We start from the raw sequence: 18513 nt of genomic DNA on the forward strand, positions 1-18513 counted from the left end.
TCAAATACAACATAGAGGCTTGGGAGGAATTAGTTGAGTGGAGTATTTCATAAGAAGTGTATTATTTTGGAGTCCCACTGTGAAGAGACTGCAGTCTTTTTATTTTAAAGAGAACACACTTCAGTTCTTTTCTCCGATTTCCCATTTCACTTCTTTCATTCCTACTATTTACCTCAGGGGTTCTGTGAGCTTTCTTTCCTCCCCATCAGTACCCCCCCATCTATATGGGAAAAAGATGAAAAGACCAAAAAAGGACTCCACACAAACGAGCATGTTTTTGTTCTTTCTTGAGAGGCCCATGCTTGACACAAAGATTAGGATTACACTGTAACTCCTGTTTGAAAGATAATGATCGTCACACTTCTCAGTCAGCCAAAGACCTGAAACAAATCTAAAGTTGGAGCATTTGTAATCATCTCATTTTCTTTTGGGACAGCAGCCCGTAGTTTGCTTAGTTGGGTAAAGCCTGGGTTACTAAATTCTACTTCAGCATTTAGAGAGGAAACAAAAGCACCACTTTCACATACTTGGCCTTTACTTTTAATTTTCTGACCTCAAGATGTAGTGCTTTAAATGTCCCAAGCCAATCCATCCCAACTTATCTGTAATTTTCTTGACCACCAACCTCTTCACTCCTCCTTACCTCATCGCCTTTCACTCCCACTTCTCCCACCACTATCATGACGGCGATGCCATACAGAGTCGTTTTTAGCAGCTCTCCCTTCCTCTAATCAAATCCCGTCTTCCCTCCCTCATCCCTCTCTCTGACAGTGATGGATGGCGGCCTTCACCCGTTTATCGCCTTTACATATTTCTCTGCCCATCCGCTTAACGACACGCATTCACACACAATGACTTCATCCCTCTTTCTCTCCATTTTCCTCAAACTCAGACTCTTCTCTTCCATCCCACTTTTCCTCCGCTCGTCACACAACTGGCTTCATTTTATCCCATCTTGCACCCTTCACTCCTCCATCTTATGTACTCCTCCATTTATTTTTTTGCTTTCCACTTTCACTGTATTTCACGCTTTAGTCTCTCCTTACCTCTGCATTTGTTGTCTGTTTCCATATCCAATACCGTTACCCCGTCCCTGTGCTTTCTATACATACTAAAGAGGACCGAGTACGACAGAGGAGCGATAGTATCAAAAGGATGAGTGGGCTTACAGTACACACGACTGCTGCAAGAAGAGGCTACGTGGGTGTTCTTTTGTTCCTTGCCTAGAGAGAGTGTGTGTCTATGTGTCGGCCTCCCTATAATTATGATTGTGTGGGAAGACTGTTTTGGTATGCTCGCGGTTGTTTCTGTATGCAAGTGCTCACCTAATATGAAGGGCCTGGATTATGAGTAAGAGTGCATGCTAGAAAGCCTTAGTGTAACCGAAAAAAAATTTGAATGCGAGCGAATGAAAGGCTGCCTCCATATTTGATCTCTGCATTTATGCTAGTGGAGCTTTTGTGTACTGTAACATCAAACAATGCAGCAGAGCTCAAGTGCATGCCAGCCATATGAATAGACAGTCAAATGATGCCGCTTTAAAAGTTTCCATTCATTTCTACCTCCAAACTAAACGCCTTGTAGTCCAGCATTAAGCGCTTGGTGGCAACGCGATGTCTGGCTGTCAGTGATTTCTGACTGAAGCCTGGTGGGAAACCTATTCACAGCCCAATAAGATCTGTGGATTACCGTGCTTGTGATAAGTGGCTTCTGAGAGCAAATACAAATCCCCTTGTTTATAAACATTGCAACATTCCCTAAGTCGATTATGGGCTAATGACATTTGCGAGTGCCAAAGTGGATTCGCGCACACACGCCAATCTGCAGATTTGGAAATATAATCACAAACCTACATGTGCAAACACACAGACACACATGGATTTTATTAACATTATTAATAGTGGCTGGCATTTAAAAGGCCCCGACATTAATAATGATCCACAGAAACCAAGGACAACAATGGACCATCAAGTGCAGTAGGTCCAACATGTGAAAAACAAACTTCAAACAGACGCATTAGAGCTTTTACCACAAGTCATGCCTTAAGTTTATTTTAATTGCATGGGTTCGGGTTCAACAGTATCACAGAAAACACACTTAATGAAAATTCATCATTTTAAAGCCATTAGTGGCAACGCATTCAGCAGCGTTTGTCCTCACTAAGAGAAGCGGCACCCTCCAGGGCTTGTGGTGGGCGTTAAAACTGAAGCTTGCTGAAGTTGGGGTGAGGTCAGGTTCAGTCTCTTGGCACCGAGTTGTGCTCCAGAGCTGAGGGTACAGAGTAGATCCTTCCACAGATGCTTTTAGCTCATGTTCTCACTCTCACTTTATGCAGCCTTTTTTGCTCTCATCAACAGTCTGTTTCCTGCTCTCTGGACAGTTATGGGTTCATGCAGGGTCGTGCAAGAAGAGATTTCCCAAAATAGAGTAAAAAAAAACAAAAAAAAAAAACACCTGCAAACAACAGATATGGTACACAAGCCTAAGAGCTTGGATGAGCTAGCAAATACTCATGTACTTTCATATTAATAGTCTGTTGTTCATGCTCCTCTTAGTCTAGTTTCCGTTGCAGTTTTTGTGCTCTCCTCAGTGATTTATTTCTTAATCATTAATCTTTTATCGACTGACCTCCTTGACTTTTTCTTTGTCCCAAAAAGTGTCAAGTAGGCTTTGTCCCAGTGGGCTTTTGTCCTTATTGCTATATACTGCGATGTCTTGTTCTTTGTGCACGTGTGCGCTAGCGAGAGTGCAAGAAAGTGTGGGTGTGTTTGTGTTGACACACATCAGTGTGTTCCCAGCTTATTGCAAATTCAGCAGCAAACTCTTAAGAGCACGAGAAGACTTCCTAAGTGCAGAAAAGTGTCACATTAATTCACAAACAGGAACACGCAGTAGACAAGCATGGTGGGGGTTCATGTCTACAACCGTATATAGCAAGTGCAGATACTTTACTAGCTTATTTCAGTTACTGCACGTGCACACATGTCGTACTATAGCTTTCTGAGGCATCGGTACAAAGCGTTTAGATAAGAATTTATTGATTCCCAGAGGGGAAAATCCAGTGTTACAAGAGTGTCACACACATACAGAGCAAAGAGACAAGGAAAGATAAGAGGGGGAAAGAACTGGAATCAAAAAGCTATATATTTGTATAACAGATGAACAGAGATAAATATACTGTAGGCAAAAGCCATTTTCAACTAGTGGTTAAAAACTGAAAAAGTTAAGGTTAAGGCATTGCTGTAGGTTACATTATAGGTAAGTGACAGTTACCCGATAGGCGGGATAGAACCAGGTAAGATTAGAAATGTAGGAAGTTGATTTGAGGGATTTATAAGCTGTGGCAAACATCTGAGTTGTATAATTTCAAACAAGAGGATTTGTTGAGTTTCACAGTTGTATAAGATGATCTTTTTTTATAGTAATCTGAAGATGTAATCTGGGTGCCTTTCTAGAGACCATTTTGTGTGCAGATTTTGGAATTACAAATAAGAATGGTGCAAAAATAATGAAGACCCGAAGGTGTACTGGGCAAGGTCCAAAGGAGACTTTCTCAAATACAGTCAACTGTATGTCCTACACTGACTGTCGCTAAAGGGAACACATGAATCAGAAGAAACACTCATCCTAGGCTGGAAGAAGCTATGAAATGCCATAGTGCATCAGGCTTACTGCTGTGTCACTCTTATTTTTTGCATAAATATGAAATTTAAAGAAAACTTGAAGTATTTACTTATTGGATTAAGAACATGTGCATGTGTTTACTACTTGCATCTTGATCACTGTTAAAGAGGGAAAAAAAGATGAAATGAGAGCATGGAAGAAGAAAAGAGTGAAAGAAAAAGAGTGAGAGTAAATGAATGGGACAGGGTGCTATCTATCTCTTTGGGTCTGATCGATCAGCAGCTGAGCAGATCAGTTACATCCAACTTGTGTGCCAGAAAGCTTCAATACTGCACTGCTCTGGTTGTAAATGAGATCTTCTCCCTAACAGAGGAAGAGCACCAAATGAAGGAGAGAGTGAGACGCTGAGTGAGTAAGAAGAAAGAAAAATGACAGTATGGGAGGGGAAGAACAAAAAAAAATCAAGAGATAAAGCAGATGGAGAGAAGAGATGAGTGAGAAAGTTAGATAAATGAAGGGAGGGAGGAAAGAAATAGCGAGGAGGGAGGGAGGGTGCCTCTGAGACAGGCAGGGTGCAGCATATAATCATGTGTGGTTTGCAGGATCAGAGGGTGTGTGTTTGCATGTGTGGATAGTTTGTGACTGAAAGTTAGAGCAGCACTGGCAAGGAGACATGGAGGGCAGCAGAGTCAGCAAGCGATAGGGAGACGAGACAAAATGACAGAGGAAGTGCTGCCGGAGAAGCTGGTGAGGTAGAGCTGTGACTGATAACATTGTCGTACTTAGGTTGCCTCAAGGGCAGACAAGACGGAGAGAAAGAAAAAGAGGGAATGAGACATAAAGAAAGAAAATGTGGTAATTTACAGAACAGCCAGAGGCAGAAAGATGGAAGGTGAGCAAGGATGCAGAAACAGGATAGGGGAAGATAACAAGGAAGACAACTGCAGAGAGAGGATGGAAGATGAGGAAACAAAGCCCGATCCCTGGAAATACAGAAAGAAGAGGAGCGGTACAGTAAGAGAGAGGTGTGGGAGTGGACAGTGTGGGCAGGCAGGACACGAGGAGAAGGCTTTCACAAGGAGAAGAGGAGACAGAAGGTGGAAATTAAAAACAGAGTGAGAGAAAGGCCAGGAGAGTTATTAGATGACTGAGAAGAGCTAGGCAACGAGAGTAAAGGAGGAAAAAAATGAATGAGACAGACAAAGGTCAAATGACAATGACGGTGTGGAGACACAGATGTAGGACGCACAGAGGACTGCATGAGCATTACTGACATTCAGCATGCCGCAGGCAAACCAAGTGTTAGCAAAGCGTGGGGTAAAGCTGGTTTAGCGCTGATCGTATAAAGACACTACCTGACATTAGGGCTTTTCAGGGAACATGGCGGAGAAGACACATTTTTAAGCAGTATTACACTTTGCCAGAGTATCGTCACATTTTAGTATGCATGGCTCCACAGGAGTGCAGGAGCAGTCGACTTCCAGCATCGACCTGCCCCAGGGACTGGCTGTCACTGCAGGCTTCCGTGCCTTTGTCCCCCTCCCCACACTCCCACCATCCACCTCTCTCCTGCTGCAAGCATTTTTATCCTTCCTTTTCTTTTTTTGAAAATGATGACACTAGACATAAGGAAATAACAATCCATGATATCATTGCTAAGCTGGAGAGCATCTTGGAGTTTTATTTTTAGGCTGGGTTGAAAACAGTACAGAGTTCCTGGTAGTCACTGCAGCTTCCCAGAACAACCAGGAGGCACTCAAGTATTTAAAGATAAGTAGCAAAAAGCAATGTTTTCTAAATCTGCAGTCTATTGACGAACAACTGAATGGCTTGATGGGATGGGCAGAAAACCAGGCTTATGCCCAAACTGCATTGCTCTTGATAACTAATATCCCATTGGTTTAATGTGCTGCCCAAGCATCATGCTTCAACAGAAAACGCAGGATATTAAGGAAGCAATGGCACCATTCAATAAAGCAGAAAAGTAGTTCTTGCGTGATCTATACCACCTTTTTCATTCCTTCCCCTCAGCTTTTACCAAAAACATTTGAGATCCCAAGATTAAAAAAAAGAGTACAACATTCATTTCAGGCACTAGAGTTCTCATCTACTCAATACAAAGTTATGATTCAAAAACGAGACACAGTAGCCTGGTCTAATATAGAGCTCACATTTTGGGAGCAGACCAAAACAAACCATGTAGCAGGGAGGAGAATACAAAACTCGCCTTTTTATATCAACACCATCTCGCTATCCGAGCTAGATTGCAAACACTCCTCTAGTTTCAGGCAGAAAGCGTAAAGCCAGAATCTAATGGAAAATATTGAGCCGCAATTTGCGTCAACCTGTAAAGCCATCGTGATGCATAGTTATGCCTGGTCATTACTCAAAGTATTGGGTTGCATATACTGTATATCACCGTGTAATCATCACACTCTAGTTTCTGCACTGTCAGTTTACCGATTGCTTCATATGAAAATATCCCCATCGTTCTTCAGTGATGTTTTTGTCCGTCCGTGACTCACCATCTCATCTCCCCTCATCGCATCTCTGACTGTTATCAACCATCCCTGTCACTCTTTCTGTATCTAGGCTACAGTTGCTATAACAACTATTAGGCATGGCAATCAGTGGCTGTGACTCACTCCTATACCTTATCACTAAGCCACAATGTGTGCATTTACTGGCAAGATAAAGGCAGAGGGATGGCATTTCAAAGCCACAACACAAACAGAAGTGAGATTTTTAACACCAAACAGAACAGCCGACCCGCCCCTACAACCAAAAAGCCAATTAACCACCAAACTGGGAGTCATTTGGGCCAATAATGTTGCACTGACAGGTGTCAGAGACACTAACCTATATATAGTGTATATGTTTGAGTGCCTTAATTCACAAATAACCAGAATTAGCATGGCATTTAGTTTATTACAGGATATATTATCCTTTATGTTCTGATAGGGTTTTCCAGAGATGTTTATCATGTTTGCAATTATTTGTAACAGTGTGTGCCCAAGCGTAACCTGATTGGAAGAAAATCAACAGAGCTTGCTGGGGTTTTTTGCTTTAAAATAGTGACTGAATTATGGATCCTCTCCATACATTAAAAAAAAAAAAAAACAAGGCTGCAGAGTAGAAAGACTTGCTTCTAGTACGACTGTACTGCCATACATACTGTATGTGTGACACTTACAGTGGGACCCTGGTATGTTTAGTACTACGCCAGGCTTACCAACACCTGCATTGTGCTTTATTTGAGCCTTGCTGTGGAATCCAGGCTGATGGGCTGCTGACCCAATTTGATTCCCTGACCCACAGTGTTAAGAAAGGGCCCTATGATATAACAGTAATCCACTCTCACATGTTTCTAGGTAACTGTTACTATGGGGACTGGCTGTGTTCAGTCTTTTGGGATGTTGTTGCTAGGCAATAAGCTACAGTGGCGAAGAGGTAGACAGGACAGAATATACATGTAAGCCAATATAATAATAAAAAAAATAAATAAAAAAATAAAATAAATTTTTAAAAAAAGCACCCAGCAAGGGAGGCAACCATTTTTCAGTACAGATTTTTTTAATGCTACAAAGCACCATGTAGGCACTAGTGTGAAGTGGTACTTGTTTAGAAAGAGGCCTTGACCCACACAAGTATGCATGTGTGTAAAGCAAGCCCTTGCTTCACTTCTGTCTAGTCAGAGTAGGTGGAAGACAAAAAAACCAGACACATCTTAGAAATATGACCAACTGTATGAGTTTACAAACTATGTAATCTTTTTCCCCCGTCTGTTGTCTTTTTCTCTCCAGGTCTGTGAACAGCCAGGCGTTCTACCATGCCTGTCCCCCCACCCTTCAATCCCCGCAGACAAAAACACCTACCCCACACACACCACCCCGAAGACAGAGCAGAGGGCTCCGACTTCCCCTCCCTCTTCCCTCTTCCCAGTCTGTCCATCTCTCTTCTGTCCCCTCTTTTTGTTTCATCTCAGTCAACTTCATCTCATCTCATCCACTGCGCCTGTCCCAGGACTGCAAAGAGAACCCTCCCGGACTCTGTCCCTTTCCCAATCTTTCACTGGCTGACTTTGGTCACATGCTGCCTGCTTCCTTCTCTAATTGGAGCAGGGGAGACGTGGGGTGTGGTCTCGGCCTGTCCTTTCCACTGCGTGTGTCGAAACCTTTCGGAGTCACTGAGCACGCTCTGTGCCGACAAAGGCCTCCTGTTCGTCCCACCGCATGTTGACCGGCGGACAGTTGAGCTGCGACTGGCCGATAACTTTATAACAGAAGTGGGCGGAAATGATTTTGTCAACATGACCGGATTGGTTGATCTGACACTGTCAAGGAACACCATCCACCTTATTAGACCAATGGCCTTTGGTGACCTGGAGAGTCTACGCTCTCTGCATCTGGATGGTGAGCAGTCAGTTATTTTATTCTGTGTTCAAGACTTGAATCAAATACACTACTTAAATGTGTTTTTATCCGTTTATTGTTTTATCCAGGTAATCGCTTGACAATACTCGGACCCAGAGACCTTGCAGGTTTGATCAATCTGCAGCACCTGATTGTCAACAACAACCAGCTGATCAAGGTCTCCGTGCAGGCTTTTGATGACTTCTTGCTCACACTGGAAGACCTCGACTTATCTTACAATAACCTCAGGAGGTGAGTTTATGCTTTTGTTGGATATCACCCACCTGCACAGCACATCCAAGCCATAGACATTGTTCTTTAAGCAGAAATCATCAAAAATGGGGCCTGGAGCCAGACTTGCAAAGTTTAAAAACTGCAGTGAAGTCAGTTATTGATAGTTTCTCAATAAATTATTCCAAAACTCCAAAAACTTGTACGTGTGAAGGTTTTGTGCCTTTCCACTGATCTCTCAATTGTTCATATGACAGTAAACTCAATGAATTAAGAAAAATAAACTATGAGATAGCGTTGAAAATGCACTTATTTTTCTTACAATATTTCAGGATGTTCATCCTCCTTGTAAATAGGTCATTCTTAAATAGATCATATTTAACAAGAATACTTTATTTTGCACATTTTGAAGACATATCTCACATGGGTTTATGGTTAGAAGTTTAACTTTTAGGAAATAACCTTGTACTACGCTACTTAAAGGGGAAAGGAACCATATACTGTGGTTTTTCTTAGGCTGCATACAGTGGACTGAATGTGGCCCATGAACTAAATTGAGTTTGACATCCTTTGTGTCAAACTCAATTTAATTCATGAGCCAGCATACACTGACAGACGGGTCTGTCAGTGTATCCTGCACACAAAATTTACACACACACACACACACACACACACACACACACACACACACACACACACACACACACACAAAGAGTAATGCACAATGAAAACACTTGGCATATGAGGCAACGAGGAGAAGAAAGGGAAAGAAAAGTGAAAGTCAATTTTGATGAGGTTCTAATTTTCTTTCACTTCCACTGAGCTCACTCCACTGCCGCCGTGTACACTGTTGTAGCTGCTCTATACAGCTGAGTGCAGGGTGCAGTATTCTTCTCATGTCTATTTAAGACAATAGAGATTCAGCGTTACTTTCTATTCCTCTGGTCTAAATGATAAGTCAGAACAATGATGATATTCTCTTTGAGACCTCTATTCTCTTCGTAGTGTCCCTCTGTACTGATAAATTCAGCAGCATTGGGCTGTCAGTTCTGATTAAGAGGTTTCATTTGTCTCCTCTAAAGGAGCTCTTTGGCCTTTCTCCAACCTCTAAAACCATAATCTAAACTATAAACATAGTCTAATTAATTATGCCTGGCACTTCTTTCCTCTTTCAGGCCTGTTGTCTAATCAAACTATTGTACAGATAAATGGAGGCCACCTGCTGTAACCATCAGTGTTTACCAAATTGTTTTTGTAACTGATTAAAATCATTTAATATGTTTATTTAGTCTACAAAAAGAAAAGTATTCTTTGCACCCAATGAGCTTTAGAATCACCTTGCTGTTGAGTAATAAAGTTCAGTTCGGTAAACCTGGACACAAAAAAAGGTTAAAATCAGCAGGGCTGGTGTGACTGACTCCAAAAAATAAATGCTTCGTATTTTTCCTATTTTGCTAGTTCCAGACATTTCATTTGGACTCACTAATTGGTCCAAAACAGGGAATGACAGCACTAATGGAATACTAAATGAGTACAGCAATGGGTCACAGATGGGACTTGGGGAAACCCAGACAGAGCAAAAGATTCAGAAGGAAAACAAGCATCTGTTGTTGTTGTCTGTCATTGTTGTCACTATTAATTCATCGTTGCATATTTGTTCTCTGAAGAGTAAGAAAAAATTACCCAGAGAACAACAAATGAACTGGATCTATCGGTGCTACAATCACATCCTTTAATAAAGAGGTCTCAAGAGGTGGATCTGTCTTTAGAGCTGCTGTTACTCAGTCCTCCATCTTCACACCGCATGATCAATCTCACTACAAAGTTTACCAATTCAATAAATCTCACATTAGCCGTTGTTCTTTTTTATATCTACAGGGTACCATGGGAGTCCATTCAGAACATGGCCAGTCTGCACACACTGAACCTGGACCATAACCTGATAGATCACATAGCGGAAGGAGTCTTTGGAGAGCTGTATAAGCTTGCAAGGCTGGATATGACCTCCAACAGGCTCCGAACCCTGCCTCCTGATCCTCTCTTTGCAAGGTAGCTCTTAAGCTTCAACTTTTATGTTTCCCTCAGAAGTAGCTTAGTAGAAATATCCCGTTGCAGACACCACAGAGCTACCAATGTGTATGTTTTTAGCAGGGTGCTTTCTGGCACAGAAAAAGAAGACGACAATCGCTATTTAAATAATCCATATGAACCGCATGTATGTGCCACCACAAATTCCTACAACTACACTGACTCAAACATATTTTAAGTTTTGAAATGGTGATGGCGAGTTTTACGAAGGTTATAAATAGAAGTACGCACTCATTGTAAAGCTGTCAGCTGTGCTCAAACTAATGTGGAAATCAAAGTCCAGCTGTGACACAGCTTTGGTCAACTGGAACTCAGTGGAACTGACATTTTTGTCAAATCAACCATATGAGGTGTTGCACTGACACGATCTCTAACTCGCCTGTCTAAGGACTATGTTGCACGCTATGACAGACCATAGTGTGCAAGATCATAACCCATGGCCATGACCACTGCTTTGATTAGTAATATAGACATTTCAGCTCAGGCCACCTTTTAAAAACAAATGAAAATGTAAAGAAAAATTATCTTTAATTATAACTTCCCCTCTAACTCACTTTTATGCATCAAGATTGAAAAGGGAAACCTGAATGCTTGCAGTTCATTGAACCAGTTGTGTTCTTCTATAGTTTATGCGATCCAGTGTTTAAATCTTTTATATTTTAACATAAAGTTCAGTCTGATTGTACTAAATAGAGCTTCTCATATAGCCATGCTATACACAGCAACTTTATTCTGCAGTTTCACATGTCCCCATGCTCTCTACGGATCACACCGGTCATTAAATGCTATATAAAATGACTTATAACAGCTTGGTATTAAAATGAAAACTTGGGAACAATTATCAAGTGTAAGGTTTTAGAAACATTTGAAAATAAGTTATGGCACAACAAAATTTTTACAATTGTACACATTTGCTAGATTTGCAGCCAGATTTTACGTTTATTTGTACAATAAATGAATTCTACAAATTGCTTCCCTTCCATTGATCCGCGTGTTCAGATGACACAAAGGTGGATTTGATGTTAAAGTAAATCAACGTACAGTCACAGTTTACCCTTTTCTAAAAACGGCTGTGAACTGTAAAATGCTTTGCGGGAGCAGATCAGTATTAAGTACATTAAAGCAGAAAAAAAATATTAGAGTGACACAATCAGACAGCTGAGCCTCATCTATCAAGCTTTGTCCAATTAACTTCAAAAGAATTTGTTAAACAAAAATTGCAACACTTGTGCAACAGTGCCCATTAGAGGTTTCAGAAAACAAGTAGTGGTCTCCAAACCATTTGTCAGAATGAGAATCAAAGCTAAAAATTTGTGGTGAGCAAAGACGGCCTCATCTACCAGCCGTTCACACTCGATAACTGACAAGTTGTACTCAGTGATGCATGCAAAGCTCAGATTTCTGTCAGGAGCAAATAGCAGAGAGGTTGAACATGGTATGTTCAAATGTGAAGATACCATGTTCACATTTGTTTTGCACCAAATTGACTTCAACCTGTCTAAGGACAAGTTCATGGAAGACGTGCTACCACCATTCTAAAGTTGTTCTTAGAGAGTGTACGTTCAACGTAAATCATTTATAAAAATTTAACCAAATGCAAATTAATTATCATCATGAGTTTCATGGCTCTTTTGTATTCACTACAGGTACTCGTTTCAAAATGAGAGAAAAGACAATTATGAATACTGCATTTAAATAACCTTTAAGTCCAGCAAGGCATCATTAAGCGAATGAACTGACTGCTTTTCTTTTATTATATTCAGGTCTCAGACAGGTGCAATAAGTCCTACCCCATACAATGCTGTCATAAGCCTAAATTTTGGAGGGAACCCACTGCACTGCAATTGTGAACTGCTATGGTTAAGGCGCCTCATCCGTGGAGATGACATGGAGACGTGTGCCACTCCTGCTCACCTGGCTGGAAGGTAACTAGTAAAGGTTTCCTCTATCATAGGGCAGCAATGTAATAAGTTAAAGGCTGAACAATGTTTTGAATCAAAATGTTCTTCCTGACCTAATTCTTACCTTAATGAGATCAAGTGTGCAAGAACAGAGATTAAGCTGAAACTCATGAGGACAGGTAGGCCATGCAGCCAGTTTTAAGAACACTGGCGTGATATTTTGCCCCTAATTAGATACTCTGGACTACCTCCTCTTCCTACATCCCTCTGTGCTAAATTTCTAGTCTAACTCTGTTGTCAAGCCACACACTGAAAATGAAGGATTTATGAGGAAAAGGAGTTGCTGTCATCATCAGTCTGGTATTATTCACATTTTCAGCATTTTTGAGTTTGTGTGTCATCATAGGATCCTGGTGTCTTAGTTTGGTGGTAATGACCACAAAGGGGGTTTGAAGAATATGTATGCGGACAGATGTTAACATGATAGGCTTTGATAGAAGGACGCTGTTGATCTTCACATTTTAAGCTCCTGTCCCACATATGATTCTTGTGTGACTCATTGCAAGATGCTATCTGGTTAATTGATCATTTGTGATTTGTGAAGAATAGCAAAGTTAATCTGCTCCACCCATCTCCCTCTACCTCTCTCACTGTCTCTTTTCTGTGCCTGCAGATATTTCTGGTCAATTCCTGAGGAGGAGTTCACATGTGAACCACCTCTCATCACTCGCCACACGCACAAGCTGTGGGTGCTGGAGGGCCAGCGAGCCACGCTAAAGTGCCGTGCCATTGGTGACCCCGAGCCAGTAGTCCACTGGGTTTCACCAGATGATCGCATCATCGCAAACTCATCCCGGACAAGCTCCTTTAGCAATGGGACCTTGGATATCTTGGTAACAGTAGCCCGTGATGACGGGGCATATACATGTATTGCAATAAACGCAGCAGGTGAAGCAACTGCCACTGTGGATCTCAAAATAATCCCCCTGCCTCACCGGGGTGGAGTAGGTGGAAACGCTGGGAGCAACAGTGTTAACACCAAGAACAACAGGAACGTGACCAATGGAATTTTACGGACCGATCCAGGCTCGTCGGATATTAGCACGGCCAAAAATGGAGGGATTAACAATGGTGGTGGACGCGGAGGAGAGCCAGAGGATGGGAAAAGAGTTGGAGGGGATGACGAAGAGGGTGACAGTGGTAGGGCATCTGAAGGAGAGAGGACTGATGGAGGAAGCATGGAGGAAGAAGAGGGGGACGAAGAGGAAGGAAGGATGATTGGAGTACAGGGAGTAACATCGACATCGGCTCAGGTCCGATGGGATTTGGGGCGTTTGTCTGGAGCTTATGTTGTCTGGATGTATCAGATACAGTACAACTGCACCGCCGATGAGACGCTCATTTACAGGTCAGTTTAACTTTACTCACTTTACTCACAATGCAAATAATAGAAGCTTTTGTCGCTTATCTACTGGCAAACTTAGACACTTGCCAAAAGGTTGCTTTCTCAGCTTCTCCTCCACAAGGTATTTTTGCAGGGTCATCCCCACCCTTTTCTTTCATGCTAATCATTTTAAATATTTATCTATTACAGTATGACACTTCAATAGTCGAACTGTTCATCGTGCATATTGATGTGCGGATAGCTTAAGGGAAAAGTGAACGGGGAGCGGAATGAAGGGATAGTGGACGAGAGATGGTTAATAATTTATCTCCATCACTATGACACTTAATCTCAATAGGTAGTAGCCAGTGCATATGGGTGAGTGCAGAATGGGAGGACATGTGGATAACGTGGAAAAGGATTTGGAGGAGGGGGATGTTTCTGAACTGTGAGCTGCGTAACAAAAACATCGAGAGGCCACGGTGTCCATCTAAAAATGCATGATAACACAGTGATGCAACGTGTATTTAATCTAAAGTAACAAATTTTCTTAAGTTATGTCAGTGTATGACTCATCAAAGTCTAAGAGGGAGATAAATAACCAATTAGAAAGACTGAATCTCTTAACCACAAATTCAAAGCTCTTATTTACGATATGGAATACAAGTACAGGATCTGGAAAAACATGGATATAAAACTAGGAAAATCTGCAAGTATTTGAAAATTACACTTTTTTCCACTGCTCTAATGTAGCTGTGGCTATACAAGATAAGTTCTACATAAAGTAATTGCAAAGGAAGCGCAAAACAAAGTTCCTGAAAAATCGCACCTTTTTTATTATCATTTCTAAAATATTGTACTTGCATAAGAAACTATGAGAGAAAACAGTCTAAACAAAGCTAAAGCTAAAGGATGAGACTAATGTCTTTCAATATAAAACAGTGTGGCTTTTTAAGCTACTTGGTGTGCTTACATGTACAATACTATGGTGCTGTTCATGAATTATGGCGGTACACATTCAAAGTTTACTGCTTCTGAATTTATGAGCGTAGACTGATGAGACATTATGCGTGGGGTTATTGCTACAGTGGCTGAAACAGTGAGAAAGATGGGATAAGACACTGTGGGCTGGCTGAGCAAGGGCTGCCACTGTGCTATTATTTGTGTGGGGTTTTTTTTGTTTTTTATTTTAGCTGGCAGTAATGCTGGGGTTCAATGTGGCTTCCCTCAGGTATTATAAAGAAGGCATTAAGCTGTAAGTGTATCTTAAGGGGTAGAGAAACTCGTATGACAAAGACTGTAGAGAACAGAGAGATGGAAAGATGATTGTGGAGGGAAAAAAAGCTATAATCTGAAAGTTTGAGAGTAAAGTAAAAATAGTAGGAACCCTTTTGCTGTATGCAAAAGGGTGGATGGGGAGGTAAAAAGCAATACTATGAGTGAAGGATACAGTTAGAAGGGGAAAGCAGATGAATTTAGACATGTGGACTGAGACTTGTAGAAGACTGAGAAGATGGGTTCTACCCAAATCACCTTGAGGTGAGATTGAGATAAAAGCAGGATGTGTGAAAGCAGACTGACAGTAAGGAGGACAAGAGAGTAGAAGGCCCACGTGGGAAATGGAAAACAAAAACAAAAAAAGGAACCGAGGGTGGAGAGAGGGAGGGAAGGTATTTAAATCCATAACTGAAATAGAAAGACTGTGTACACAGATATACACCTGGGTATGAAAGAGGGCGGTTGGGAGAACTGATGCAATGAGGGAGAAAGGAGAAAATGGAGCCCACGGAAACAGCGAAAGACAGCGAAAGCGCTAGAAAGCCGATCTTTAAAAAAAAACAAGCAAACAGGAATAATGTGACAAGGGAGCAGGAACGTTTAGAAATAGAGACGAGGCAATTTTGTGAAAGCAAAGTGCTCCTCTGCTGAAAAGAAGGTTGTGCAGTTGAAAGGATGGAGATAAAGAGATGTCCAATAGAAATGCAACATCAAAACAAATAACATGCAGATTCTATATACTCCTACAACACACTTGTAATACATAAAATGAGCTCACTGAGATCTCAAGTTCCTTGTTGATCACTAGTGTTAATTTCTCAGTGGATAATACTCTGAGATCAGGGGAACGAGCTTGGTTATCTCTACTAACAAAGGTTAAGAGAACATACTCTCTACATAAACTATGAGATATCAAACAACACAATACCAGGTTAATTAGTTTCTTGATTAAATTTGACTCAAAATTTAAGTGTTTTAATATTTAATGTTATATTTTCTCAAGGGTGGTTGGATAAAAATACAGACTTCGTACTATTCTTCTTTGGGCACCTAAACGTAGCTCTTTAAGGGAAAAGGTTGACACCAGTAAAATGCTTTTCTTAAACACTCAGCTGTGAGAGAGACAAAAGAAAACAGAAGAGATAAGCATGAAAGAATGAGTCACTGACCAGCTGGGATCACAGGGGAGTAAGCGATCTGAGGTTTTGCCAAACTGAACAAATCACACCACCAGGAAAACAGAGGGGTGTATCTGTCACAGAGTAGGGTAGTGGCCATTTTAACGGGTCAGTTTGGAAAACAGGTTGAAATAGGAGACAAGTCTGGAGGCTTTGAGGTACAACCTGGAGGAAATACTGGAATCAGTCTCTCAGGACAGAAGGAGGAAAGCAGCATACTGCAATGCTGTCGAGCATTTCCAGTATGGATTCCCATCATGCTATCAATGAGCTAGTGCCAACTAAAGTTTCACACCAGCTAGCAGGTCAGGGAAAAAAAGGAATCAACCAAAGGAAGTGTGGCTTAGAAACTCAAAAGGAGAGACCAGGTCAGTGAGATTTCAGGCTTTTTATCTGGGATTTGTGTTCGTATTCTATTGCTGAATTTGGGAGGAGGAGAAAACCTCAGCCACTAGCTGAACTGGGCAAAAGATGGGAAGAGGGGGAGACAAGGGCCAAGTTGAGAACATTCAGAAATTAAGACAGAAACACAGGAAAAAAAGGAATCTTTGAGAAATGACAAGAAATAAGTACATAGTAAGATGGTGGTATACAGATAAGAGAACAGCAGACTACACTGTATCCTTTAAAAGGTCAGTCGTATGTTAGACAATACCAACCTCCATTTTAGCATGCCTTGTAATTCTGCTGGCATTTGTGAGAGTAACAGGTACAATGTCATGAATGTGGCTTCCTTTGAGATGTGCTCCCTCACAACATTAAGCCAGCTTCCTTCCCGGAGCTCTGCTACACTTTAACAGCACCACACGGTCACTGATCCTTCAATGTGACATGAAGCTCAGATTCTGAAAAGCACAGCAAAAGAACTGCCAAAGATTTCCTTGTTGCTGGTTAAAGTGAGCAATTACCATGACTTCTTTGCCCACACATGGGACTGGCCTACCTGAAGGACAAAGAACAGGACAGGAAAGTACGAGTCCATGTTAATGAGCCAGCATTTTAAAGCAACCGATGGAGCACCATCTGTTCAAAAGTGTGTTTTCGTCAGCACTTGCAAGTCACAAGAACATGCAGTCATAGACAGTTTGGAGGCCGTCAGCCGACACTACATCTTAAGCTTTTTTGGTCATGTCTTAATCAGAAGCACGTCAACTTTAATGGCAGCTGTGATATTGAATTGAAACGTTTACATATTCTGTTTACTGTATGCAGGAACACAAAGCAGAAAGAAGCATTAAATTGGCTGGGACTGTAGAGGAATAAACAATGCTCTCTCTACCAGTCAAAATCCACCTGACATGTAGTAAATAGACATTTTATAGGAAACTTATTCCATGTTCAGCACAAGTCTCACTGAGCCCAAACTCTGTATAATACATTATTCACTAAGAATTATACAAGATATCTGCCGTTTCACTGTGCTTCATCATTTTTTTTTAAGTGTAAATCCATCTATTTTTAACCTCTAGCAAGCAGTTGGGAATTAGTCATCTGTATGACACTTGTATGTGTCGGAGTCAAAAGTTTCTCATTAGGTTCAACAACAGTCTTTAAAAAGTGCAAAAAGGAGTAGAGTGGCTTTGACAATTTTTACAATTGCACCCCAGTCACCACATGATCGACCTTTCTGCCGGGCACTCAAAGTGCCAAGTTTGGCACAAAATTTAATGGGAACAGAAACGATCACAGGGAGAGCAAGAGGAGTACATTGGAGAGAAAATCACGCAGAGTTTGAGAAATAATGAGAATAATGAAAGTTGTGTCTAAGAACAGGCCGCACTGTAAAAAGTACAGAGCGAGAGGTTGAAAGCCACAGGAAAGGAGCGTGCTGAGAAACAGAGCTGAGAACACGGCTAATGAGTCACAAAAGGAGAGGGCTTTAATAAAAAATCCTGAAAATTAGGTGTTGGCATTAAGGATTTTTCCTGCTGCAAATTACCCACCATATCTGACTAATATTTGACAAAACACTGAATTGTGCTACGGATATATTTATAAATGCTCACCTGGGGCACTGACTATAACTACACCAAACTATGTGTCAGTGTCGATTTTATTTATACAGCACATTTCATTACATGTAAACTAAATGTGCTTAGCAAAAGTGACAAGAACCTAAACTATAGTGTCTTCAGCCAACAAAAACAGGAAAAAACAAACAACACACTGAGCTGTGCAAATGATTTTCCCCACTGGTCCAATCAGAAATCCATCAAAATCTTCACATGGTTTCACTTTGTCATATTACATATGGCTTTCTGTATTCTCCAATATAATGTTGGTGAGGAAACTGATATCAGTACTTCATTTTTACTTGGGAACCAACACACAAAAAAAAAAAAATCATAAAAGCAAGAAGATATGTGCAAATGCTGAGGCTGGGATTGATAAGGATGCAATAAGAGATGTGGCAGGGA

At 41.2% G+C, this 18513-nt stretch overlaps 2 protein-coding genes across 2 annotated transcripts in view; one reads left to right on the forward strand and one right to left on the reverse strand.

Moving 5' to 3' along the window:
• pcxb (pyruvate carboxylase b) overlaps positions 1 to 18513 on the reverse strand; it is a 293413-nt gene that overhangs the window by 88786 nt on the left and 186114 nt on the right. The window lies entirely within an intron of this gene.
• LOC134624934 (leucine-rich repeat and fibronectin type-III domain-containing protein 4) overlaps positions 1 to 18513 on the forward strand; it is a 37028-nt gene that overhangs the window by 11013 nt on the left and 7502 nt on the right. The window contains exons 3-7 of the mRNA XM_063470142.1: positions 7428 to 8036; positions 8126 to 8288; positions 10146 to 10316; positions 12119 to 12280; positions 12930 to 13664. Of these exons, the coding sequence (XP_063326212.1) occupies positions 7454 to 8036; positions 8126 to 8288; positions 10146 to 10316; positions 12119 to 12280; positions 12930 to 13664 (1814 nt within the window). The 5' untranslated portion in view covers positions 7428 to 7453. The remainder of the gene's footprint in view (positions 1 to 7427; positions 8037 to 8125; positions 8289 to 10145; positions 10317 to 12118; positions 12281 to 12929; positions 13665 to 18513) is intronic.

The sequence above is a fragment of the Pelmatolapia mariae genome, linkage group LG3_W (assembly GCF_036321145.2).
Source record: "Pelmatolapia mariae isolate MD_Pm_ZW linkage group LG3_W, Pm_UMD_F_2, whole genome shotgun sequence".
Classification (NCBI taxonomy): Eukaryota; Metazoa; Chordata; class Actinopteri; order Cichliformes; family Cichlidae; genus Pelmatolapia; species Pelmatolapia mariae.